The sequence below is a fragment of the Folsomia candida genome, unplaced genomic scaffold (genome assembly GCF_002217175.1).
Source record: "Folsomia candida strain VU population unplaced genomic scaffold, ASM221717v1 Fcan01_Sc078, whole genome shotgun sequence".
NCBI classification, from domain to species: Eukaryota; Metazoa; Arthropoda; class Collembola; order Entomobryomorpha; family Isotomidae; genus Folsomia; species Folsomia candida.
This window is the reverse complement of record NW_019091270.1, coordinates 1-25,553: the sequence shown is the minus strand read 5'-3', so window position 1 is coordinate 25,553 and position 25,553 is coordinate 1. Positions and strand designations below refer to the sequence as shown.

Sequence of the window (25,553 nt, the reverse complement as noted above, 5' to 3'; positions counted from 1 at the left end):
CATTTCTCCTTCATTCGACTTCTAGTCAACTGCATGGTCGCCCTTGAACATTTGTGTGGCCTGCCTGTTGGTTCATGATCGTAAATCCCTTCCATGCTGACCGTTTTTCGACCAAAAGTTGTCATACTGCCAACTCGTCTCCGAGTTTACCCTTTCTTGCAAAATAGGCCTGTCTCATGATTTTGTATTTTCTGCAAGGCTTTTTATTAGGCTTCATAACAAACAACAATTTGTGAAATCGATTGAGAGAAACAGAAACAACGCTTTATTTTCTCGCTCACGTTTCAGAGACAGTCTCATGTTTTAGAAATTTTGGGTCATACCGTAGAGGAGTAGGGCTGTAGGAAAATACACGTTTGTCTTATAGCATAAATATGTTACAAATTTTGAATAAAAATCAAATTAAAACATGCTGTAAATATTTGTCCTACAACTTCAAGTAAAATGTTCTTAGCGTAAGAGATACTATCTTGTCCATTCAAACGAATTATAAACTATTTCAGAAGCTGATTTGGACATAATTCTACAAGACGTTGCAGCATGGGGTTGTGAGTCGTGCGGCATGGGAATGGTATCCGTCTTTGGCTCAGAAGCATTTACAGTGCTAGTTTCTGAATACAACTCCGCATTCTATCCTGCAGTCGGAGCCTCTCGATATGGAGATGGTCGAGTTGTAGCGTTCTCTCATGACACCTTCCTAAATCCTGGGAATGAAATTGCCGATTCTGTCAAGTTTTTAAATAATACCATAGCCTGGGCGAGTAATACTGATGGTTCGAAATCGGTCGGGATCCTATCAACCGGACAACCAAATTATCAAGAATTAAATGCCTTCCTTAACGCCAACGGATACAACTCGGCAATAATAAACTACGACGCGCTTTTTAATCTGAGCAGCACTTCGTTTGATGTCATCATAATTGCCAGTATGCTCTCAATTGAAAACAATGTAGTCGAAAGTATGAAAAATTACGTATTTCGTGGCGGAGCTCTAGTGACTGGCTGCACATCTTGGGCTAACCCGAACGTTGATTTCCGGTAGGTTTTTACCTAGAAAAATGTTTTCCGGAAATTAAAATTGGTACTTCACTTAGGAATTATTTTGCTGGGAATAACATACTCCGCGACATGGGAATGGTCTGGTCCCCCGACTACACATATCCAACCCTACCTAATAACAATTATAACGCGTCCAGAAATTTATTGCTAGTCACTCATGCAAACAATGCTAGTTTGGAGATAATTTCTCTTTTGGTGTCGGGTCAAGCGCCAACTGAATTCGAGGCAAGACAACTGCCAGGGATTGTGTACAAGGCATTATCACTTATCGATAAACAACAGCTACCCTCCGCTGATGCCCTGCATATTGTCCTGGAATCGTTGTTGTCACCTATAAATCCAAGCATAGATACCCCCATCATCCCAACCGTAACCGATATGGTGAACTTCGGTCTGGAACAGATTTTGTATTATACTCTTCAATCATCGAATGAAATAAAGGAGCACCCTTCAGCTCAAAACTTTCCAGGCAGCTTACCAGCCGGAGTACATATATGACTCACCAGCGTGCGTAGTAATAATTTTATTACTGTTTGGTAATGTTATAAAGGAATTTAACATAAAGGATGTCTACGATATAGATTAAATAAACTCAAAATTGTCTAACACTAAAACTACTTGGTACAGACAAAAATGTAAAATTTATCTGAAATCCTTAATGGTTCTAAGAGTTAGTAATGCCACTCATGGCTTATGGGACCCCTTTGTATCCGGTTGAGCGTATCATTTTGGAAGCTTGAGCTGTGCACAGTTTTCCCACTTTCTCTCCCAAAGTTTTGACGCTGGATTCCAAATTGGTTTGAAACCTTGTAATTTTTTTGTTTCCTGACCTCGACTAGAATATTGTTGTTTGCAGACAAGGCAAATCATTCCAATCCCACAAGCTTAAGGGACATTTAGTGTATAACTTAATTCAGGAGCATATTCTGAGTTTTTCTCCTCCAAGCAACTGGTAACAATTTGGTATAATGCCACCAAGATAAGTCCGACCAAAACCAGACCTTTACTGTTTTATGAACCTCATTGATGAAGGGTAATCATGGTTTTTTTACAAACTCCTGCAGGTACACTTAATGGTCATAAATCCCTCCGATATGAACCCCTCTGAAATGTTCCCAAACTCGTGCATGGCTTGCAAAATCGAGTATTTTTTCAGGAGTGTTGTTATTTTCTTCAATTTCTGGTCATAATCCACTTCAATATGAGCCAGTGCATGGATCAACATGCGCCACGGAATTAAGTTGGATTAAATGTGACAAAGATCTCGTAGACAATGAGAAACTGGTACTTTCTCCAAGGTTGGAATGTTTGTAATGTAGTGTCTGAATTATGTCAAATTGTGTTAAATTGATTGATTAAGTTGTGTACGTTTGGTCGTTGACCTATGGAAACATTTTAAGACACAAAATGTATGACCTCCTTTCTCACTTAATTATTGTGAATTTTGTTTTAGCAAATTAACTTCGCGTGTTTGTAACCTTACATGTTCAAAAAAAAATTTATTCATGTATTCAAAATTTGAATAAAAATATTCGTTCATTCAAAATTTGAATAAACATATTCATTCATTACCCATTCATTCATTCAAAAGAATACTGAATTTTTGAAGCCTCAACACAGATGGAAACTTACAGCTAGTTACATTAAAAGTTCATTCACTCAACGCCATGAAAAAAATATGCATCCCTTATTCACTAATTCATAATTTGTAATAAAATATTCAATAATTATTCAACATTTATTCATTATTCAGTATTTATTCATTATTCATTTTATTCAAAATTCACAGTATTAAATAACTGAATTTCTCCACTTTCCCTATGCGTTAAGTGTATGTAATATTTTAATTCTCAAATTGCGTGCTGAATCAAAACATTAAATGAACAAGTAACCCAACGCGATAAAAGTATGACTTTATTAAAGATACCAGAATCTCTAAGTCGTGGTGACAAGCACTTTAATCAATTGATAATGATACCGTTTAGAGGTTGAAATTAAGGCACACGATTTTAAAATTTCATTTATTAAGCACAATTTATTTTAGAAATGATTCTCGTCAAGATCTCGTTTTCTTTGACACTTTATGTCAAACCATAACAGTAATTTATGAATCCACGAAATACGTTGTCTTGAATGTTTTCGGTGTCAAAACTAAGGTAAAAAAAGCTGTTTGAACGCAACGAAATTTTTAGTTAGTCCACAATTCTATCATTCTTTCTGCTCACCAGGACGTGTCACATGGACATCGTTCTGCATAATCGTCAGAAGTGAGTTGCTTTTCTGTTTGCCAGTCTGAAACCAAATCATGGAGCCATTTCTTCCTCAGCGAGGCAATAATGCCTTCCATATGTAGCTTGAGTAACCTGAAAAACAAATCCAATTATTCGTTTTTGACAAAATAGTCGACCTATTTTGATGTCTGGATCATAACGCTGTGAAATAACCCAGATTTATTTTTGAAGTGAATGAATTTTGGATGAAGGCAAAAGATATGCCTTTTACATACAAGATTATTAAAAAAGGCGGTAAAACTTGCATTAGTTCAAATGTCCAGTTCAGTCGTTTAGGATATCTGAACGTATAACAGTTCTCCTCCTTCCTTCCGATTGGAGTGTAAGAGTCAACGTTCGGAAGCTTGGTATGGATAAAACGCTCCCCATGCGGGAAAAGGGCCAACGCCAAGTCGGCTTCCTGTTTTGCATGATAAGCAAAATACATTAAAGGGGATGTCCATAATTTATGTCGCTGCTGAGGTGGGTGGGATTTTGCATGATACGTGCCATAATTCGCCACATTTTCAATTAATTACTTAACAATTGGTAATTCGAGGTAAATATTTTAGCTAAACTAATTAGCAAAGGTGGGCAAAATACTTTGTCAAAATAGAGTATTTTGAGCTCCGGTTGGATTTAGATTTCCAAAAAGACGAAAATGTTCTTACAAGTTGAAAATATTTACAAGTTGTTTTTGAAGAAATTATGTTTTTATCCGAGTCAAAATACATTGTTTTCATTATTTTCTAAAAATAAAGGAATATTTTGATCGTATCAAAAGTAAATTTAATGAGAAAACCTGTAGTTTCGACCGATTGTTGTCTCGTCCACGTAAATATTTAGATTTCCATGTTTTTGTTAGTATAACAACCCTGGAAATCCAAACCCAGGCAAGAGCGGAGCTCAAAATGCTGTATTTTAACAAAGTATTTTATCCACATCTGTTAATTAATAATCTGATTGAAGTTCCTACGTTATTTGAAAACTCGCAAATTGATTCGTGATTTGTATTGATTTTATAATTAGTAATTATTATCTAATCGTGGTACTAATTCAAGTTAAGTAAATAATCCGATAATAAAGAGTATTTATTACCAAGGTGGAGTGTACATATGTGACTACCGGCACGGTAATAAATGAATCTTGCCGAAACGATTCTTCAGATATCGCGCGATTTAGCCATAAGTAATTACTGTACTAGCATGTGGGTTTTTTCTACTTTTTTTCTGTACACTTCGGTCTTTTCTGAATTAAACATCAACCGCATTTTATGAATTAGTAGAACGGTTATTCTGGATGATAAAAGTACCTTGTTACCACCGCTGGTAGTGACGTTGCTACCAGAATATCTTAAAAATGGCTTACGTGTTTTTCCATAATTTCCATCAATCCACCGCCTCCGATCCAAGTACCTTCCGATTCAGTCGTATTAAGGTAAGTTCCAACCGCCTCGACGACTGTGAGTGTGCAATCATCCAAATTCTTTAATTCGGCATCAATCTTATCCAACAGATCGAAAAGCAGGCCGGTGTAGCAGGTATGATTTCGACAAGACTTATCATCCGCGGTCAGAACGCAGGTCTCATTTTTTTTGATAACCCACGGATGATCCGTAAGTAAATGTCGTTGGTGTAGATTCATAATAATATTGTAACAAGAGGCAACAGTTATGCAAAGAATGTCACTACGAAAAGTCACTGTCGTTAAGGTGTGCCCACCCAGTTGGCCATCCATGTATCCCGTCATCGAGCGCTCGAGTTTATGACCCAACGTAAACAGTAAGGGATAGGGAATTTTAACATGGAAACGATAGGTTGACTTAAACCATCCACCCAATAAAATGATGACGTAATGTATGGACCTTCCCCAGTGATGCACTATCACGCGGCGAAACTCAAATCCCTTTCGTGCGGGACGGTGAGGGATTTAGTGACTCAAAATCCCAGGAGGGAGCAATGGCAACCCCACACTTCGTACGGTTTGGCATTTTTGCAAAGTTGGAAATTAATTCCAAACTATAGTCGAGGCGTTTATTTAGATTAGGCCAATTTCTGCATAATTAATTAAATTATGTGTTGAAAACTGGGTTAATCTTAATTCCTCGGAGACCATAATTCTACATGATGTAAACTGAGCCAAGGTCAGAGTAGACTCTTCTCTACGAAGCTCACTTTACCAGGGTTTGTGAGTCGACACGCTATATAATTCATCCCAATTCTGAAAATAAATGTGGGTAAAAATGTGCCTACGTTTAATCCTCCAACCATAAATAGATAGATTAACCATCAACTTTTCAAAAATGTCAAACCGTACCAAGCGTGGTTGCTCCCTGCTGGGATTTTACGTAAATAAAGTACTGATAGCCCCGTACAAAAAGGAATTGAGTTTCTGTTTACGTGTGACACGCAACCTCTGTGGACACCTTGGTATGTTCCCTTGTAAGACAAACTTATTTATTTACATACCTCGATCGTTACAATGCTTCTAATTTGATCGACATCTGTGAATTTAATACAAATACGTTAATTATCTCGGGACTCAAAACTCAATTAAAATTGATACACTCTAAATAAAATTGTGCTAAATTTACTCAACCTTGAGTAAAAAAAAAATAAGCGGATGAGACAACAGTTGGATCAAATTTACTCAATCCTAGAATAAAACGTGACAAACGTAAACAAACGTGACAAACTCCTGTAAACTTTAGGAATGAAAACTACGCCTTAAAACCATAATAGTACACCTCTTAATTCATGGTTGCCCTTCATTTTTTGATTATGTTGAGTTCAGTTTTTATTATGTACATTAGTATTAATTTTACCTCCAATGCTAATTTTGTTATGTAAAAAGCCAGTATTGGTGGAATACTGAATAAGTACTTATTTTGGTCAGTATCGGTATTAGATTATGGTCGTTTAAATAGCACCCCTTTCAAATGCCCTGTTGTATTTGAACCTGGCCTCGCCAGGTTCAAGTTATTTCGTTCAATTTTTACAGGCAAAATCCCGTTGGCAGAAGGATCTGGAGGAAAATCTCCTCCAGATCCTTCTGCGCCTTCATGCCTTCGGCGCTCGCATGCCCCTGGTTCAAATAGCATATACTGATATAGCATAGCATATATAGGCAAGATAAGCAAAAATTAGGGATGCCAACATAATATTCATTTTTTGCCATATTTTGCTTTCGTTAAACAAATTCATGATTAATGACGGTAATTTAAAGCAGGAAAGAGTTATTTTAAACTATGTTGAATTTTTTAAATCAACAAATTCTTGAATTAGCCTGACACGAAACGTTAACATGCAGACATAAAACTTTTCAAAAATTTTGCATGCGAATTTATGCATGAATACAATATGTTGAGGTAGCAGGTTTTTTCGGGAATCCCGTTCATATTTAAGGGTTTCTCAGAGAACCAATTGAGCCGATTCAACTCAATTCAAATTCTCGAGTTCGAGTGCACCTTCAGTTCGATTCTAAATTTTCCAGCCGGGTTCGAACCGGGTCAAAAGATTGACTAGAATCGAAGAATTAGAGTTATTAGTTGACTCGTTTCGAAACCCACCGAATCGAATTGAGCTGACTCGATTTTTTTTGTATTTCAACTTGGCCCATTTTTTGAGCTTTGCACTGATGAAGCTGCATCATTTTTCCAGAACCTTCGCATATATTTCATTTATCCAGAACAATTAAAAATATTGTTTTAATTCGGCAAAGTTAGTTGATTTAAAATATGCATTGATTTAAAATATGAAAACGCGAGTTATTTTCGTGTAAAAAGACGAAACTTTCCGTTGGATTTTCAAAATTGTGGGCTTAATATGATCACAAAAGTTAAACTTTTTAGACATAAATAACAAATAAGAAATTTAATTTTTTGAGACATGTTTAAACAAATTTCGGCATAAGAGAATCCCAAGCTTTTGCAAAAAATTCGAAACAATCAAGTTTTTAAAAAATTTCATGGCAGACAAGTTCAACTGTTTGTCATGATTTCAGCAAAAAATCTTGAAAATCTGTCTAATACTTCAAAAGTTGTGGTGGTTTTAAAAGTAAAAACATTCAAATTTGGCGAATCTGGTGCGGCGCCAAATCTGAGTTTCATGGTTTTGGCCCCTTAGAGGTGGAACTTAGATACTCTGCCAGTTTTTGTAAAATCATTTACCTTCAACATATCCAAATCTCGCATTTTATAAACCCATTGTACCAAAGCGGATATAATAATGAAAATCAATTTAGGATATGCAAAATATGAAACTTTGTTGAACACATTGGCACTTCGAATTATTTTCACCTTATGTCCACGGTCAAAAACGTTTCCATCGAAGAATCTAATTGAAAAAGGTTTAAAATCAATTAACTTAGCGGTTGGGCTCCTTCATTTAACCCCTTTTATATTTGTGTTTGTCAAAAACATTATTTGGACAGAATTTAAACAGAATAAAAATAGGTGCCTCTAAAAGTAAGGGGCACCTATTTTTCTTGCACAGGAACACAAGAAAGTCAACAAAACACTGGCCGAGGGTTTACTCTTGTTACGGAACGAGACGGGGGACAACTCCTCCGAAGTCGCGAGATCGGAAGAACGACTCAGCAAAGTCGTCCAACAATTTGAAATCACCGACGTAAGAAATTTACAAAAATAATTTACATTAAAGGAAATTGTGGTAATAACTCGTTACCGCGCGGGGTCAATATAAAACTCAAATTCCTTCGCCGATAATGGCAAGAATGCTCGAAAATCCTTCGCATTTTTATCCTTTGATGATATGATTTATTCCGTGTGGTAACAAAATTAGATCTTTGCGGTAGTTTTTGTTGCCGCGGGGTTATTAAAAGTTTACCTAATGCGCAACTGTAGCGTTATTTGGGCATGGAAATTTCGGTCACTTGGAGAAATGTGAAAGTGCACCAAAACAGATTGATTTTAGCTGTGTGAAATAATTTAGAATTTTCTGAAGTGAGTCTATTTAGAAAAAGTGGGCAAGTAAAAGTTTTCGATTCTATAATACGTTGAGTACCAATTTATTTTGTATTAATATTTGTGAATGTGTCCCTATTTTGGGCATGTTTTTGATAAATTTTCAGGTTCATGCTTTCACGCAGTTTAATATTATCGGCATGTTGTCGTGGTTGGTTGAGTAGAAATAAAGTTTCAGCTTTTGTTGATTCTGGGTTTAGAAAGTTGTCCAAAGTTTTCTGGTGGGGGCTTTCACCCCTCACAGTGCGAAGACGGGGCCACGCCACCACAGGAGGGAACTTTGAGGTATAAATATCTCCAGAGAAAGTCTTCTGAAATGGGGGAGGATATGTAGCAAAGCTAAATAGAACTTTCCCGGCTCACGTGGAGAAAGTTGATGGTGGATCCGGGATAAACCACAGAGGTGAAAGGTTGGGGTCAAAGAGAGAATGAATTAAAGAAGACAGTAAATTATGAATTTGTTTAAATTTAAAAATGAGAATTTATTTTGGAGCCGAATTTTAAAATAAAGTATAATTTTAACGCGACGTTTTTGGAATGAAAAATAATTTTTGGGCAGTGTATTTTTAAATGAGGAATACGTATTTTTAGGTGGAATTTTAAAGGGGGAACAATTTTTCAAGGGGGAAGACTTTTCAAATTAAAATTGTTACCGCCTGGGTAAGAAAAAATATCCCGAGGATTGAAAGAAATATTATACCTAATCAGTTAATCGCATGTTGTATAGACATTGTCTATTAGACAATGCAAGATCGCACTTTGGCGTCTAACTTGGCTTGATACAATTTTATCAAAATTTGAGCAGCAAATGTATTCTTTAGTATGCACGAAATAAATTGTTTGCGCATGGATCCAAATTTTTTCTGCCGTATTCGTCTATATTTGTTACCCAGGATAGAAAATGTTTTCTTGTTATTGTTTTATTTAATTTTTTTAACGGTTAATTAATAGTCAATTCAACCATCTTAGGATTAGTTCATAAATTTTAATATTTCACGTTTTCTTGGAAATTACGTTTCTGCGGGAGGTAGCCAAATGTCTTACAAAATAATGCCAATATGAGGGAAGACGATAACAATCGTTTTTCAATTTTCCTAGCGTGAAATTCCCAACTTTTGAAAAAAAAATTGAACGACCCCAATTTTACATGGATTATAAAATGACAGAGGTTTTCAAAACTGTTTATAAAACAGGAAAATACAAAATTATTAGGTAGCCCAGCCAGTGAAACAATTTTATTTTGCAATATATTCGCATTTTTTTAGGGATAAGAATCGTTGGTCAATTTCACAAAACTTTTGTAAAACAAAATTGTTTCGCTTAACAGATTTTTATTTTGGAGCAAACGTGCCAAAAACAAGCTGTTACGAAATTGTACATTATTTTGTGGTTTTCCTCGGCCTTGTCCAACTTTATTTTTGTCAGGCACCATTTTTCCTGCCATGAAATAAGTAAGTAAATAAGGACAACGTCTGGAGTTTTGGGGACCTCCCTCAAAACTTCGGAACGGACGACCAAGTGGGAGTGGAAACCGTGGAGAGGGAAAGAAAAAATGCCGCCGTTTAGAGGACACATCTTTACAAGTGAAGGAGGGAAAGTAATAAATTAAGGGCCGTGCGGGAAGGATGGGACAGATTTTAATTTGCCAAAGTGATCGGAATATTTTATTTAGCAGGAATTTCGTACGTGCGATTTAGGTGGTGGGCGATTAAAAAAAGTAAACAGGATTACAAAGGATCAGCAAAGAATGCTTTGTAGCCCGAACGGGTTGCTATTCTCGATGCTCTTTTTCCAAAAAAGCCCTAACTTTAATTCAGGGTCACTACTTTAATTAATTAAAATTAATAATTAATTGATTTATTAGATTTCCAATAACGTACCTTCACCATACATATCATAAATTAGATAACAGTAACATTATATTATAAACAAAAGGAATAAGCACATTATTGTGCAAAAAATGATAGCTTTTCTGCATCCAAGCTTGCAAAATTAGCTAATATAGGAAATCTTTTGGCATCTTCCACCCCTTCGGCAGAATAGGCAAAATAGGAATAGATTTGGCAGAATATCGGATATTTGTTTTTGAATTATTTTTGCTTTGTGTGCTCAACTTCTGGGATACCTTGGGTTTCAATTTCTGCTGAACCCTTTTGGACGTCGTTGGGATGACAAACGATGCGGTTTTTGGACTTTTCAAATATTCATTTGGCTGTAAGTTTAGGAATCAAATCTACTTTAAATATCCAGCCTGATAGATGCTTTAAATATTTATGAATAACAAACCTGCAGATGCGGAATATCTATATACATTTGTCCATTATCTTTAGAAGGTTCTACCGTTGTCGAAGTAACAAGATTACTCATAACCCTTTTTGTAATCTGGTTCATAAACACTTCATAATCTCGTCTTTCCCCTTGAAATAGAGTAAATAAATTAGAGACATAAAAAACAACTTTTAGGTCAATTGTACACATACCCAGCTCCTGTAAAGCTTTAAAAGTTGCGATTTGAAGCTTTCTGTGTTCGGTGTATAATGTAAACAAGTGATGCAGAGTAAGGTTGTTTTGTTCAAATATTACTTGCAAATATTCAATTTGGTCCTGCAATATTTGCGGTTTACTTTCTCCAGGTTTAATAAGGGGTTCTTTATGTTTGGGTAGCCCGGCTGCTATTTGATGAAGTGCTTTTTGGAAAGTTTCTGTCTCCGCATCAATGTTCCCGTCGTCCTCAATATCCGATTGCCAGTCATCGCTGTCACAGTCACTATCAGCTGTATCAGAGTTTAACCTTGATTCTTCTTCGTCCTTTTCGACAAGTTCCTGCAAATATTTATCACCGACAGAATCCGAAGAAGCGATGTTACCTTTGGTGTCTATCCATTGTTTTACTTTTGCTGCACATCGCTTCGGAAGGAATAGGATAACTCTGAAAATCCAACGATTTACAAATGAGTAATAGCCAAGTCTTAAATTGTAGAATATTTTTTTAATAATAAAATTGTTGAAGAATGTGTGTAATGTAGTCGATATTTAAGTTAAATCTTCTGGAATATCATAGTACTTTTCGGTATACCTTGTTCAACGTTGTAGATCATATTTTAACCACACATATGCAAAATGCTTCTATAATAATATTGAAAATTGAAATCAGTCCGATTTCCCTAATTATGTGTATGCAATTAAGCCATTAAATAAATTGCGAAGCCTTGGGCTCAAATATAGATTTGCTGATTGATTTTTATTGGTCGCTCATTTCGCGTTAACAACAAAAAACTTCATCATAACCGTTTCATACGTCAATTTCTTTCAATCAAAGTAGCACTATCCACTTCACATCGTTAAAAACAAATCAAATATGACGCCCGGATTTACGTGGATGAGTTGTGCTAAACAGAATTCATTTTGGGTCGAACCCTCCAACCAAGACTTGGATAGCGGGTTCGACCGAACTGCCGCAAGACTTTTAATACGATGCAACTTAAGTGTGATTCTATATAATATACAATCACATGTTTTATCTAACAATTTTTTCATTGCAATGGTATTATTTTCATCATTTGATTTGATACTCGGAAATTATTTTGGCGTTGACATTCCAAGAAAAATATATCAGGAGACGAATATACGTTAGTTAAAGACAAGTAAAAACGTTTACCTGACTCATAACAACTTTTCTCATCCGTTTTACGTTCATATTTAGTCACGAACAATACCAATGACCAACAAAATTGTGCTGACACATCCACGTTGAAACTAATTAATATGACACTGCCAGTTAGGCACAAGCAAACAATAATAATTAATGTGAAAATCGACGTGATGATGCCAAATGACAGGAAATCATCGCTCATACAAATGTCAACCTTTTGTAGTCTAGACATATTTAATCCAGCGCAATCAAACAAAGTTAGGAATTGGGAATGAGAATTGGGAGCACTGATAACGTTGCGAGGTTGTCGGTTGTGGAAAGTTTTTGCTTATCTGCTTATTTATGATACAGATAAGTACAACAATACTCTTGGATTCTGGAGGCATGTTTATTGCATAAAATGAAATAATTTTGTATCAATCATCATCTACATTAGTGACTGTAATGATTGATGACGACCTTTGATCAGTAAGCGTATGCCGTATATTTACGAATTTAAGCCCTTCAATATGAGGATGCTTGAATATTTAACAAAACAGTTCCAGCTGGAATCGAACATTAAAACGTATTAATAACTGAGTAAGGAAGATTTGTTCTTGTAGAACAAACATCTATATCCTTGGCCACAATGCCCTCTCCAATTTAAAAATGCATTCAAGGCCTTTCTGTTAATGCCATATTTATCTAATCGGGATTATAACGTCACAGGTTGTCGCAAACTATTAGTTCGCCTGGAGTGTTATTAAATTTGTTTAACAAAGAAATCATCCACAAGGTGGGCAGTAAATTATGAATTCTGTTCAAGGGGATGATTTTATGGGCCACATTTTTGGTGGTTTCCATTGGTTTGCAAAGCATTTCAACCAACATTTTTAGAATATTGCCCTAAAATTGTGCCCTTGTACTTTACTTCCCACCCTCTACATGCTTCGAATTCGCCAGATTTCTTTCAGTGTACACTTCCATAAATTGGATAGGGCTCCATCCTACACATGCAACTAATATGACGAGATTAACAAGATCGAAATATCTAAACTCACCATCTCAGCACATTAAACTGCACTAGATGCCTCGGTGCATATATGTATTTATTTTAAAATATTACTAATCTATATTATAAGTTCTAAAAACCCGTCTCGTAAGCCCCATGCTTTAACTTTCCGTAACATTCCTGCATTCTGATTGGTCGAGAGGAAGTACATGGAGTTACCAAGTTATAGAGTTATGGAGTTACCAAGTTCTGAAGTTATGGAGTTACCAAGTTATGAAGTTATAATTTTTTGTTAGTGTAGGCTTTGCACAAAAAGATTTTCAAGCAAGGGCCAAGATGATCTATAGCCCGTCTTGGGACGGGCTTGCTTGCTAGTTTATTATAGGCACATCTATTACTTGTTATCCTTGGCATCTTGTCCTTCCTGTTCTGCACAATTCTTCATTGATGTTATACTGCGTGGTAAGGATGCCATTACTCGATATACATCATGGATTGTGGTACTTGCGTCCTGTCCCCCATTAACCGTCCGTAGGAAGGATACACATCTCAAGTTTTGGAAATGCTTCGTGTGCTTGACATAAAGGATGAATTTGCGAAACTCGCCAATCTATGGAAGGGATGAAACAGAGACTAAGCTATTACTTGTTTCTTCAAATTGCTAAAGTTTTTGGTTGGGATAAATATCAAACCGAGATAAAATTTCGATATAGTTTCGATAAGTTGCAAACGAATTGTAGGGGCACATATACTGTCTGTCCAAGCCAGCTTGAGCCTTGAGAGATGGGAGACTAAATCCCGATCCGTACGTTGAACTGGATTTAGTCTCCCATCTCTCAAGGCTTATCCTGGCTTGGACGAAGAATACGTTGGAGTTTTATATAACAAACAATAACCTTGAGAATACAACTCTTTTTTGTTTCTAAAATATTTATTTCTTTAGTAACCAGTGAAGCGCATACCCATGTTGTATCTAGATATCCAATCACAAACTCTATTCGACTAATTTGGAGGTCGTTCTCGGATAAATCTTTTATGACAGAAAGTAACTTTGTCGCTGAAGGGTTGTTGCCGATGTGAACAGCGGTAACTGCATAGTCATCCAAGACGGTGGACCAAATATCCTCCCCCATATTTTGTCAAATTCGGTAAAAACTATTGCGATAAAATCGGAATTAACTGAAAACCCAAATGAACAAAATACGTGATAACTTGTAAGTTATATTGTCCAGTGGTGCCCAGTTAATTGAGCCAGAGTGATCTCTGGCTAAACAAGATAATATGGGCAATTCCATTGTATGATAAACGTTTATCTTTAAATATTTGAATGGTCTCTGGTTTGGTCGCAATTCACAATATCTATACAGTATGCATACATATCTATGTACAGGGTGATTCAACTAGGACGCAACAAACTAAATAATTTTTCGCTCGCTTGTGACATATGCCCTTAATAATTACCTTACCAACATATTTCGATAATTATTCGGAAAAACATCCCCCACACACATATTTTCATTAATTTCATTAACTACTTAATTCAGAAATTTTTATTGAAAAATTTTGCAAACTGCCTTTTATGAGAAACTATAAAATTCATCCTGGTAGACCCACCGCTGACTTGGCCGTCACTATTTACGAGCAGTCTGGCCACCTCACAAAGTACATAGTCACAAGTACATAAGAGCGCGTCATGCGCTCAGGCATTCTTCCCTGAGCCTCTTATCTAATCACCATATCCAACTATCTACAGTCGAGTAAGGAAGGAATATTTAACCATGGTCAAATGTAAAGCTAGATCAGACTGTCTACCTTTGTGAAATGGTCAAGACATCTTTCTAAACACAAATTTGTGGATAATATTACAAATGGCTTTCATACTTCGGTGTCTTGGACAATCCGCGGAAGAGAGTGAAGCTTCATATATCCTTGAAAACAATATTGGGGGAGATGTGTTTGAGGAGGTGTTTGGAAAATGTCTTACAAAGACAGTGTCCAAAATTGTTGTAGTGGATCCTCAAATTCGAACTGATTTGCAGGTAATTGAATAAGTCGGACCACGATAATCTGTGTACATATCTATAGCGGGGTATTTCTATATCACAGCAGTACATCTTCTTCCAATGGCTACGTTTTGTGCGTGTTAAATGCGAGAGGAATAGGGATTCGGTCACTGATGAGCGACCCAAATTGGACATTACGTTAGTATCAAACACAACCCATATTTGCCAGATGGACGAAACCGATTTTAATGATGGGACGGCCAAAGATCAAGATCCAAAAATTGTTTACAAGACACTTTTCGAAGAAGTTGGATTTGACGAAAACGTCAAATTCGATTACATTCCGAAAACGAAACAATATGTTGAGATTATTAAAAAGAAATCGTCCCCTGTGGCTTCAAGCTCTAATGGCTCAAAAGGAGAACATACGCTACGACATGGTGGGTCTTCCAATTCTGGAATAAAACATGGAAAGGGAAAGCAGGTGAAGTCGAAGGAGTCAAAAACTCGTGATAAGAAATCCGAAGTCAAATCGAAAGACGATGGCTCATTTCATCATGACAGATCAGTCAGGTAAGGCAATTTCATTTGGGGAATACTGTTTATAAAGGATTATGGAAATACTTAGACCAAAAACGGATGTTTTTGGTGTTTTCCATCACGTTCTCAGGAGGAGCAAGGGTCTAATTTTCAACATTTCATCGGTCACTATACCCTAATTGACAAAAAATGCTTGCAAAACAATCAAATTTTCGCACGTTTTAGAAATTGCTTTGAATTGAACAAACTCAAAAAATGTATCACAGACTGTAGCAAGTATGTGTATTAAAAAGAGATCAAATTCTGGTCCATTTTGACACAGCCCAACAGATGAATACATACATCAACATGCAGGTTTCCATAATCCTATTTAGTAAGTATTCAAAATGTTATCGCGGTAAACAAATTTCATATTCTAACACCGGGATAACAAATGTCGTATATTTTATGACAGTAAAATTATTTTTATGACTTTTACAGCATCCTAGATCCCGGAGAAGAGCAGACAAATGAAAAATTCTGGTTAGTTCGCTTAGGAAAAGGTTTACTTTTCATACATAAACTGTGCGCTTGTAACGAGAATCAATTACCTAAAAGGAGTAATAAGCAGTACAATAATCATTATTCACATATTACCGACAAAAAATTACGTTCCAAAAAGAATACCGATTTCTATGAAGAAAACGAAAATAGGAAAGGTTTTTCTGTTCGACATTACGAAAAATGTATAAAAACCATGGAACTTAACACCTTTAAAACGGTTAAAACGGAGTTTGCCATATCCTGCTGGAAATCGGATGCAGCAAATATTTTCCTCGCTGTTGTAGAATACCTTTCAAAGGATACAATTGATAAATTCGAAGATATGTCAGACCAGCCAATCGGAGCGTCCCTAATAATTCCGCGAAATATTTAACTTCTTTAATTCAAGTAATCACTATTAAGAAATATAAATCTAAATACATGTACATAATTTTGTGTTTGGCCATAATTAAATTGTTATGCATTATCAAGCGCTGATATTTTTACAGTTTATTCCGCCAATAGTGTGTAATGTTTGATACAGAAGTTAGCCAAATTGAACAAGTTTTTATTTGCCTGTAAATAATTTTAAATAATTTGCAAAATTTGACTGTCTTAAAATAGAAAGATGGGCACTTTTAAATCCAGTATATAACTGCAATTTTCCAAAGTGATGACCTAGATTGGTATGATTTTGCTAAATCAATATCTGGTGAAACCACCATGAGCCAAAATAACCTCAAAAATCCTTCTCTTCATGGAATCCGTGAGGTTGCGTAGGGTCTCAATCGGAATATTGGCCCATTCTTGATGAATGGCTTGTTCAAGCTCCCGTTTGATCCCATACTGGCGTCCATGACCATAACCACGGCGCGCAAGTTCAGCCCAGAGGTTCTCCATTGGATTTAAATCCGGACTTCGAGCTGGCCAATCCAAGGTCCGTATGTTTTTTGCGGCCAAAAAGTCTGTAGTGGACCGGGAAGCATGTACACTGGCCTTGTCCTGCTGGAAAATCCATCCACGCCCACCAATTTTTGACCCTTGCCGGATAAGATTGGCTTTCAGGACATCCTGGTAACCGGCCGAGTCGGTCCTAGGTGGAATTGGAACGAGCTAAGTCTTTCCATGGTATCCATAAGCCTCCCACAGCATAACTGATCCGCCTCCTGAAAATCAATTAATTTATTTTTATTAATCCTTCCATGAACCGGTTAATATGTATCCAAATTAGTATATATTATACATATTCAACGTACCAGCTTGCCTCTTGGAGAAAATTTCCGGATTCCGTCTCAAATTCTCAATTTCCGGATTCCGGCCCGTGCAGGTTGAACTTTTTTTCGTCACTGAAGACGACTTTATCCCATTTCTTCTCCCATGTCATGTGTTCCCGAGCAAAGTCGAGCCTTGCATCTCTATGCCTCTGGGTCAAAGGGGGCTGGGTAACTATTTTACGCCACTGGAGGTCCTGGTTGTTGCACAGGGCTCGGTGAACTGTGTCCTTTGACACAGAAATGGGCAATTCTCTGGCAATGTCACGAACTGAATATTTCCCTGTTGATGCCAGTTGTGCAATTTTCCTTTCGTTTCGTTCCGTGAGAACCTTTGGCCGTCCGACAGGAGCGTTTTCACCACCCTGGTGGGTTTTGGAGTTGAGAGAATTTGATATAACGCTTTGAGAACACCCTAGGAAATCGGCAATTTTTTGCTGCGACAGACTTTGGTCTCTTATTAGCTGAATTTGCCCCAATTTGAATTCGCTCAGTGGCTGACCTTTCGGCATTTTATTAGCACTTAACAACCGAATAAAGTAAGCTGACTTAGCTAAACTCGTCTCCCCGGAGGAACACTGGATACTAAATAATAATACGGCCATCTTTCTATTTTGAGACAGACGAATTTATCAGAATTTAATCATTTTCTCATATCTTCCCCATTTAGTGTCAGATGTAAATGAATTTTTGTGTGGAAAGTGCCAGATAGTTTATCTATATTATGGAAGCACGGTGTCGCTGAGAGACTATTTACCAGTTTAACTTTAGCCATTTGTAAGATTATCTTTTGATTTTGAGACGCACTATATGTATTAATAAATATTATTTCCTTTGCCTGAATAATATTGATCATAATTGCAAAACCACTTTATGCATTGAATCCGTCCGTCTGTCCCTCCAGGTGAGCTCTAGCATTCTAACGACTTTACTTGTGTGAAGTATGAATTCACCAATTGAGTTAAGAGGTTTGAGAATAACTTGAGTTCGTCAACTGACCTTGTTGGTCAAAAGCAGTTTTGAAAATCAAACTAGTTTTGGAAACCTTGAGCAAAAGGAAATCTCCTTAGTTGTATTTGCATAGGACAATTTTTTAAATTGATAGATTCCAGTATAGGACAGAAAGTTGCTTGATAAAAAATTCAAAAGTTGCAATATTTATTATGAAGCATGCGAATACCGAGAGTGGGGCATTCTAGTTGACGAATTTTTGACAATTTTTATAACTTACGTATGAATTTTTTTATTATAATTAACTTGCTCGATGTGATGCCCCTTATTCTCAACTTCAAGTTTGCAACGTTTTTCCGCGATGAAAAACCTTCCTGGCCCTTTTTAAGGGTGTATTTTTTGCAATCATTTTTTTAATCGTTCCAAAGTACGTTAACATTCATAAATTCGTCGGTGTAAAAGTTATTGCTCCACGATGAAAAACCCGAAAAAATCCTAACGGTGAACGTTGGATGACGTAATAGGACTATCTTGATTTTTTATTACTGTAGGACCAAGATTATCATATCCCGAATTTTCATACCCCTGCGTTTTTTTAAATTAAGCGAATGACAAGCGATTTTTTGGTCTATTTAGGCGTGGTCCTCGGCCGTTTTTGTTATAATCTGTCCCAAATCAGTTTTAATTAGTCTCTGGATAGTTGATTTACTCTATTTTAACAGCTAAGCCATGCAGCATTAGGATTTAGAATTTTACAGAGTGGTCAAGTTTTTCAACTGATTTTTCAGCTTTTTGGTGCGTTCGGAAGTGGGTGAAATTTCTAAGGTGCTAATTGTTCCGGACTATTTGCTTGGCTTTCAACAACTCTACAATACACTATTCTATAACAGTGTTTCTGCTCTTAACACCTGCACGAAATTAGTGCACGAAAATGTTTAATAACACCCACCAAAAATCTGGAAAAGTGCATGAAAATGCACGAAAATGCACAAAAATCATTTAAGGGCAAATAATATTGTAATATTGCAATTCTTCTGAATAATAGGTTAATTAACAAACAGTTGTGATATTTTATGGCATTTACATCATCATCTTCGTATTTTAGTATCAAAAAGTTTTCCCTTTCCATGAAATATCTACAAAAATCAATATTTAGACAATGTTGCTATAAGGTTCCAAATAAGTGAGGTTTGAAATAACCGAATCTCACCCCCATTTGACAAGCCAGGAAAGTGTTAAATTGGAATGTAGTCTGTGGAATTCACTTCTTGCCAAATTACCAAGACGGTAGAGTGACATATCAATAGCGTTTTTACTGAATTTATTAAGAGTGTGTGTATGTAGCTAAGAAATTGCAAAAAGGGATATACAAAGATTTTACGTAATTTTCAATAAATGTCATTTCACCAAGATTGGAGTCACCCTTATCGAAATTTTGCATTCGAAAGTACACAATTTCGCATATCTTCTAAAAATCTTATCTTTCAAGTACCAAGCAGAATAAAAACATATTCCGTCTTATTTAAGTTCTTGAGAAATTGTGATGAGTGATCTTTTATGCTATTTTTAATTGTAGTGAACTTTGTGTAAATTATTGCATTAGGCGACAAGAGATTAAATTTCATATTAGAAACAACAATGAATTATTTATTTACAGGTTGTGGATGGTTGCATACACATATTTGATGTACGAACTACTTTGGGGTAGATTGATACATTAATTCATTGAGGCAGATTGATACATATTTAATTGCAATCTCACTTCCTTCCAATTGAGATAAGTTGAGACTTGCGATATACGCTGGTGCATAACAGCGTTTGCTTCACCACGTAACACTTGCGGACCTTTTTGGTGGTGGACCGTGACTACTTTTATCCCACAGGTCGGACGCGAAAGCGCGTGGCCTGCGTACCTAAACTCGGCGATATATTTAGCTTTCTCGCAATTGTGACCGTGGAAAGTAATGCACGTGCGAGTTTTTGCAGGAGCGTTCTTTTCCCATGCATTTATGAAGCCGTCGAGTCGTCCAGTGCTGCGTCGGGTAGATATGTGCCGTGTGTAGTGAGTTGGATGAGAGCGAGAGTTTGTCTTTGTCCCATCCATCACATCCAGCCATGCAACATCCATCCATCCAACTGTTCAGATGCATAATAACTGCATGCAATGAAATACAAACTTGCACCCAATATTCACACATTTGCAAATATTATTCGCTGCATCCAGCGACCTATGTACATGTGTATGTTTCCAAACACGTCTCACTTTTTGATTTGTAAAGTCTGTAAAGCAAAAAAAGGCTGGATGTGCACCCATGAGTGTCGCCAGCGTATTTAAATATAGGGAAAAAACATTAAAATATTTGCTTTTATTAAAATATCCATTTTCAGCATTTTAAATAATGCAATCCCAATATGCACACATTTTCGCATAATTTCCTGAACCAATTTGTAGCAAGAAATACAATTATAAAATATAAAATATGTTTGTAGTTTACAAATAAAGTACCAATTTAAGTGATATTTTCCTGCAAATATAAATAAACGGGTGAAGACAATTCAATGTGCTCCATCGTTTTGCCAGCATAATCCACAAGTACGTCAAATTTTTGTAAATCATACTGATCTTTTCTATACAAATTACAACATTTGCAAACAAGATAAGCACTCCCCAAACTAGAAATACCGTTTTCACATTACCCCTCAAATTAAGCGGTTTAACAAATATTTTCCACTCAAATTTTTCCGTCGCATTGATCCCCTGACTTTCTCTCAGCCTTAGTTTCCTATCATCTGAAAGCACACTTGGAGCCAGAACTCTCAACATTTCCAGAATCCCATTCTCAACCAGTTGCCCCATTTTTTTAGCTGCCTTCGTCCCCCGCGGAGTTTGAAGCACCCAACCAAACGAATCCGGGAAAAGTTTCTCTACCCCGAGATAAAAGTCAATTGCGGGAAATCTTTTCTGAAAATAGTTATAGTTCGCCGCAATATCTGTCTCACTTCCGACATACACAGATTTCCCGCACTTGACTAACTCATCTTCAACAGCTTTCTCGAGCAACTGGTTCGAAACTATGGCGTGACTCGGAGTTGTCAACATTTCTGGAAAAAATCGATGTTTCTCCATCAAAAAGGAGTACAACAGTTGTAACATCTCTTTCGAATTTTGCACCCCATGAGAACGTTCCGACAGTAAGATATTGGTAAACCTATAGCTCAATGGGCGTTTCGCATAATTCCCCCATTCACTCTGCATCTTGGAGAGGAGGCTAAAACATTTGTAATAGTCCGCAATTTCGATATTTCTCGAATTGAAGGCTGAAGTCGCACTAGGTAAAAGTTTCGGGTTGGAGGTCATGACCTCCATATCGGTCGCATTTGTCGGTGGGCAGACTAGTTGGCTAAACTTTGTTAACTTTTCCTCACCCGGGGATGAATTTAAGGCTGTAATGACGAGTCCGGTGTATCCCGTGGTAAAGACGATTACGAGCATAATCCACACGTAAATGACAATAAAGTTGGCCGGATTTTCTTTAATACGACTCGGCACCCAGGGCGAACCACCGAACAGAGTGGAGCATAGGAATAACCATTCAAAATTTACAAGGGGTACCAAATTTGACAGATTTGCGTAGAATTTTGTAAAATGTATCGTCGCTACAATTATAATTCCAGTACTGGCTAAAATAGCATACCAGACCTGGGCATTAAACGGTTGGAGGTAAAAGTGCAGGGAAAATATGGGGGTCGAATGGCACGAAATGAACCCATACCTTTCCGCATGTGTCATAAAAATTGACCTATCAGTGTACACTGTCCAGTCCGATTTTTGAACGTTCCACATAATTCGTGGTAATGTGGTTGGCTCGAAGGAGAGCGAGTGAACCAAAGTGGCATTAATGGATTTCATAATTTCCGCCATTACGTAGCGATTATACTCCATCCTCAGAGTGAAGGGATTTCTAGCGAGGTAGGTGCCCACAAAATTCGAGCCGTCTGCGTCATCCTGGAAAATGGAATCGATTTCGGCACACCACACCGTCTGGGGAGGAACTATATTCTGCCTGAATACATCTGACGCATCTCCGCGAATTTTAAAAATCAGGTTTCCTATTAACGGAGGTATCCCTTCCTCTTTGGGGAACGCGACAGTGTAGGCGGCATTAGTGGATAGAAATATAACTACATATTTTATCGGTGAGTTTATCCGAAGATAAGTCCAACCATAAGTTACTCCTGTGTTCCATTTCCAATAATATTGAAATACTGGTTTATTATTCCCTGACAAAAATTCTTCCAGGGGTTTATGTGGTATGATAAAGGCGTAAAATCTGTGCGAACCTGGGCTAATTCTGTGACTAAATTTATAACTGCGTGGGTATTCAAGTTCGAGCAGTTCAAATACGTGTAAGCGAATCCAAATTCCGAGATATTTTTCGTCTTGCCTGCCATACTGCAAGTTGAAGTTAATCACGGCTGCAATGCAGGGTGGGATTCGTATCCGGAGGACGTTAAGTTTGGGCAGCTTTGCCCAATAGTGGGAATGGGTGTGGTATTTTGAGAGGGTCAACATGTGGACGAGAGTCATGGGCACGTTGAATTGAACAAAAGGCGCCAGTTGGGAGGAGGACATTCCACCAGAAGCGATATGCCAATGGCAAAATGTGGTGATTGGATGGTTTGTAGAAATTAAGTCTAGAATGAAATTTCCCTGCGTACCATAGTTTCTCGTGGGATGTGAGTCGATAGTGAAAAATGCAGAAATAAAGGTTGTAATTTTAATGGCAGTGTTCATTTTACGTAGAGCAGTTTTCTAGCAATATTTACGAAATATGTGTCTGCTTTAGTACAAATGGCAAGTATATAAGCTACGAAGAAAACGGGAAACAAGAGTTTGAATAACGCTATTTATTGCATGACACATTTGTATGCATATCTAATTCTAAGTAATTATAATACGTCCAACATAATATAATGTCAGGCTGAGCCTCCGTTCTATCCGTGACCAATCAATATGTAATATCCGGATCAGAAGGTTGTTTGTTGGAACAATTATTTTCTTTACTGAGAAAAAAATATTAGCTTGATGACAAACTTAATGTAAATCCGAATTAGACTAATTTTCTACCCAATTTTTAACCACAAGTAAAACTTATTTTTGGATTGAATGCGAATACCCTAGTTGCAAAATACTAACGGGTGTTAAAACATTATGGATATTCAACCCATGACAACCACCCATATGGTCGCACGCATACCCAAGGTTTGTAAAATCCAATTCAACTATCTTGGGCCAAGAATATATAATTTTTTCGGAAATTCGATCACAATTGGATTTTTGGCGAAGGTTTTAGTGCGGCTAGTTTAGCATTGGGCGCACCTTCAGAGGGGTGTGGTGGGCGCAAATGGGGCCATGGCATCAAACCCTTTGACGGTTTTTATTCTCTCATGGGGTACTACCACATATCCAAAGAGCATCAGGATCTGTCATTATCACCTTGGCGTGTTAGGTTCCTCCTCAAAGGTACTGCAACCACTAAAACTGCTGAATTCAAACCTTTGCCAAAAATCCAATTTTCAGCCGATTTGAGTAATTTTTGGATTTTCATGATCCTAGTTAGTTGTTTTATCTTATCCAATATGAAACTTTTTTATTTATTTTTTTCTTGAAAATTTCTGGACCAGTAATATGTATGTCGTCGACAAAATCAAGAATTTCAAAAAAGTTGAGTTTGGGGATGGGCATAAAGCAACTATCTACGATCAAGAAAATACTAAAATTTTCAAAATCGGTCTAAAAGTGGGTTTTTTGTGATGGTTTGATCGAAGAAAAACACTACTTTTTTGTTTTTCGTCCCTTTGAGTGGGTGTGGCGGGCGCTCATCGGGCCATGAAGTAGAACCCCCCTTTGCTTTTCATATACTCATCTACATGGATGAGTATACATCATGAAAAGCATCAAAATCATGAACTCTTCCATTAACAATTTTACTACTTGCCTCCAGTGTTCAAGAGATTAAAAATCGGTACAGTCATTGACTGTCAGTCAAGTATTGAGCAAAAAAGTGGATTTCCGATTTTTTAGCTTTTGGCTTTTTTAGATCTTTTTTACAGACTTGGGACCCCTTAGTATGAAAACATTGAACTTGTATATTATGTGAATTTCAAATTTTGCAGTGATGCTAGGTTTAAAGTTTCTAAAAATGCTATTATTATTAATGACCTTTTGCTCAGACTTAACCTTTTAACAATTCGGGAGCGCCGTTACTTTTTCTTGTATAAGTATGCGTTCAGACACTTACGTGGTTACAAAAGTGTCTCTTCCACTAGGCGAACTTGGCCATTATTTTCTGTTCCAACTTTTAAATTTGCCCAAAAATCAATTAATTATAGAGCTATACAATTATGGAATAAAATTCCACGTGATTGGGACCCTAACATGAGTTAAAATACGTATGTGCAATTATGTCAATTATTAGTACCCGAAGCAATCAATTCTATTATTTTTGATCCGCGTTATATTTTTTATTTATCATAGATTAGTGTAGTTAAAAGATAATCATAGCTATATTTAATTGTGTCATGGTTCTCAAACTAATTTTATGTTAAACTGATATCCATTTACACTTGAATAAAGGACGAAATGAAATGATGATTAGATGATTTATGTTGTTTTGTAAATTTCCTTTGAAGAGAATGATTAACTACAAATAAATGCATTAACTCGAGGACATTATATGGTGCGGGAGGAGGAATTAAGTAATCTTAATAACACCCGAAAAAACTGAAAAATCAAAAATTTAGCTTTGCGTTACGTTAAGAAATATTATTGGTTGTTGGTACTTGGACTGGATAATAACATTTATGTTGTAAAAATTGTTGATAATGTAAAAACATTTAAAGTTGATATTTATTTTGTGTCCGTTATAACTTTCAGATAAATAAATAACTTTATGAGATATGGATTTAATGAGGAATGGAAAATCAGTATATGAAATATAATTTAGTAGATAAGAACAATATGCAATTACTACCTGCATATATTCGGTATGTTTTCATACTTCGTAGTCAAAATATAAAATATTTTAAGCCTGAATTTATTTAATTTTATGTTAAATAATTTTTTATATTTGTGTTTCTGATACCGACCCATAATAAATTTAATCCAAGGGAAATAAAATTTCGTTACAGTTAAAATTTTAAATAATTGTGGGTCGTTGTTATGAAATATGCATGACGGGGAATAAATATTTTGACAGGAGTCCATATTTGAGGTTCAAAACGGCGTCCGCTGCGGCTCGTCAGGACAC

The 25,553-nt window shown here is 36.5% G+C and overlaps 3 protein-coding genes across 5 annotated transcripts; 1 reads left to right on the top strand and 2 right to left on the bottom strand.

Moving 5' to 3' along the window:
• Positions 1-3,049: 3,049 nt before the first annotated feature.
• On the bottom strand, positions 3,050-5,257 carry LOC110862916. Its single transcript, XM_035845944.1, has 4 exons — positions 4,698-5,257; positions 3,596-3,750; positions 3,285-3,422; positions 3,050-3,210 (listed from the first exon to the last, which is right to left on the bottom strand). Exons 1-4 carry the CDS (start codon positions 5,076-5,078, stop codon positions 3,141-3,143), a joined length of 744 nt encoding a protein of 247 aa, XP_035701837.1. The 5' UTR covers positions 5,079-5,257; the 3' UTR covers positions 3,050-3,140.
• A 4,891-nt stretch (positions 5,258-10,148) lies between these two features.
• Positions 10,149-14,205, bottom strand: LOC110862915. The gene is made up of 5 exons (XM_022112127.2): positions 13,919-14,205; positions 13,355-13,566; positions 10,794-11,242; positions 10,600-10,730; positions 10,149-10,525 (listed from the first exon to the last, which is right to left on the bottom strand). Exons 1-5 carry the CDS (start codon positions 14,087-14,089, stop codon positions 10,310-10,312), a joined length of 1,179 nt encoding a protein of 392 aa, XP_021967819.1. The 5' UTR covers positions 14,090-14,205; the 3' UTR covers positions 10,149-10,309.
• Positions 14,206-14,346: 141 nt separating this feature from the next.
• Positions 14,347-18,135, top strand: LOC110862914. 3 transcript variants are annotated; one of them, XM_035845943.1, is made up of 4 exons: positions 14,347-14,995; positions 15,066-15,532; positions 15,822-15,872; positions 15,980-18,135. In XM_035845943.1, exons 1-4 carry the CDS (start codon positions 14,825-14,827, stop codon positions 16,413-16,415), a joined length of 1,125 nt encoding a protein of 374 aa, XP_035701836.1. In that variant the 5' UTR covers positions 14,347-14,824; the 3' UTR covers positions 16,416-18,135. The 3 variants fall into 3 exon arrangements, with proteins under 3 accessions (XP_035701836.1, XP_035701835.1, XP_021967817.1); XM_035845942.1 differs by having other exon boundaries at positions 14,361-14,995; positions 15,063-15,532; XM_022112125.2 differs by lacking the exon at positions 15,822-15,872 and having other exon boundaries at positions 14,380-14,995; positions 15,063-15,532.
• Positions 18,136-25,553: the final 7,418 nt, after the last annotated feature.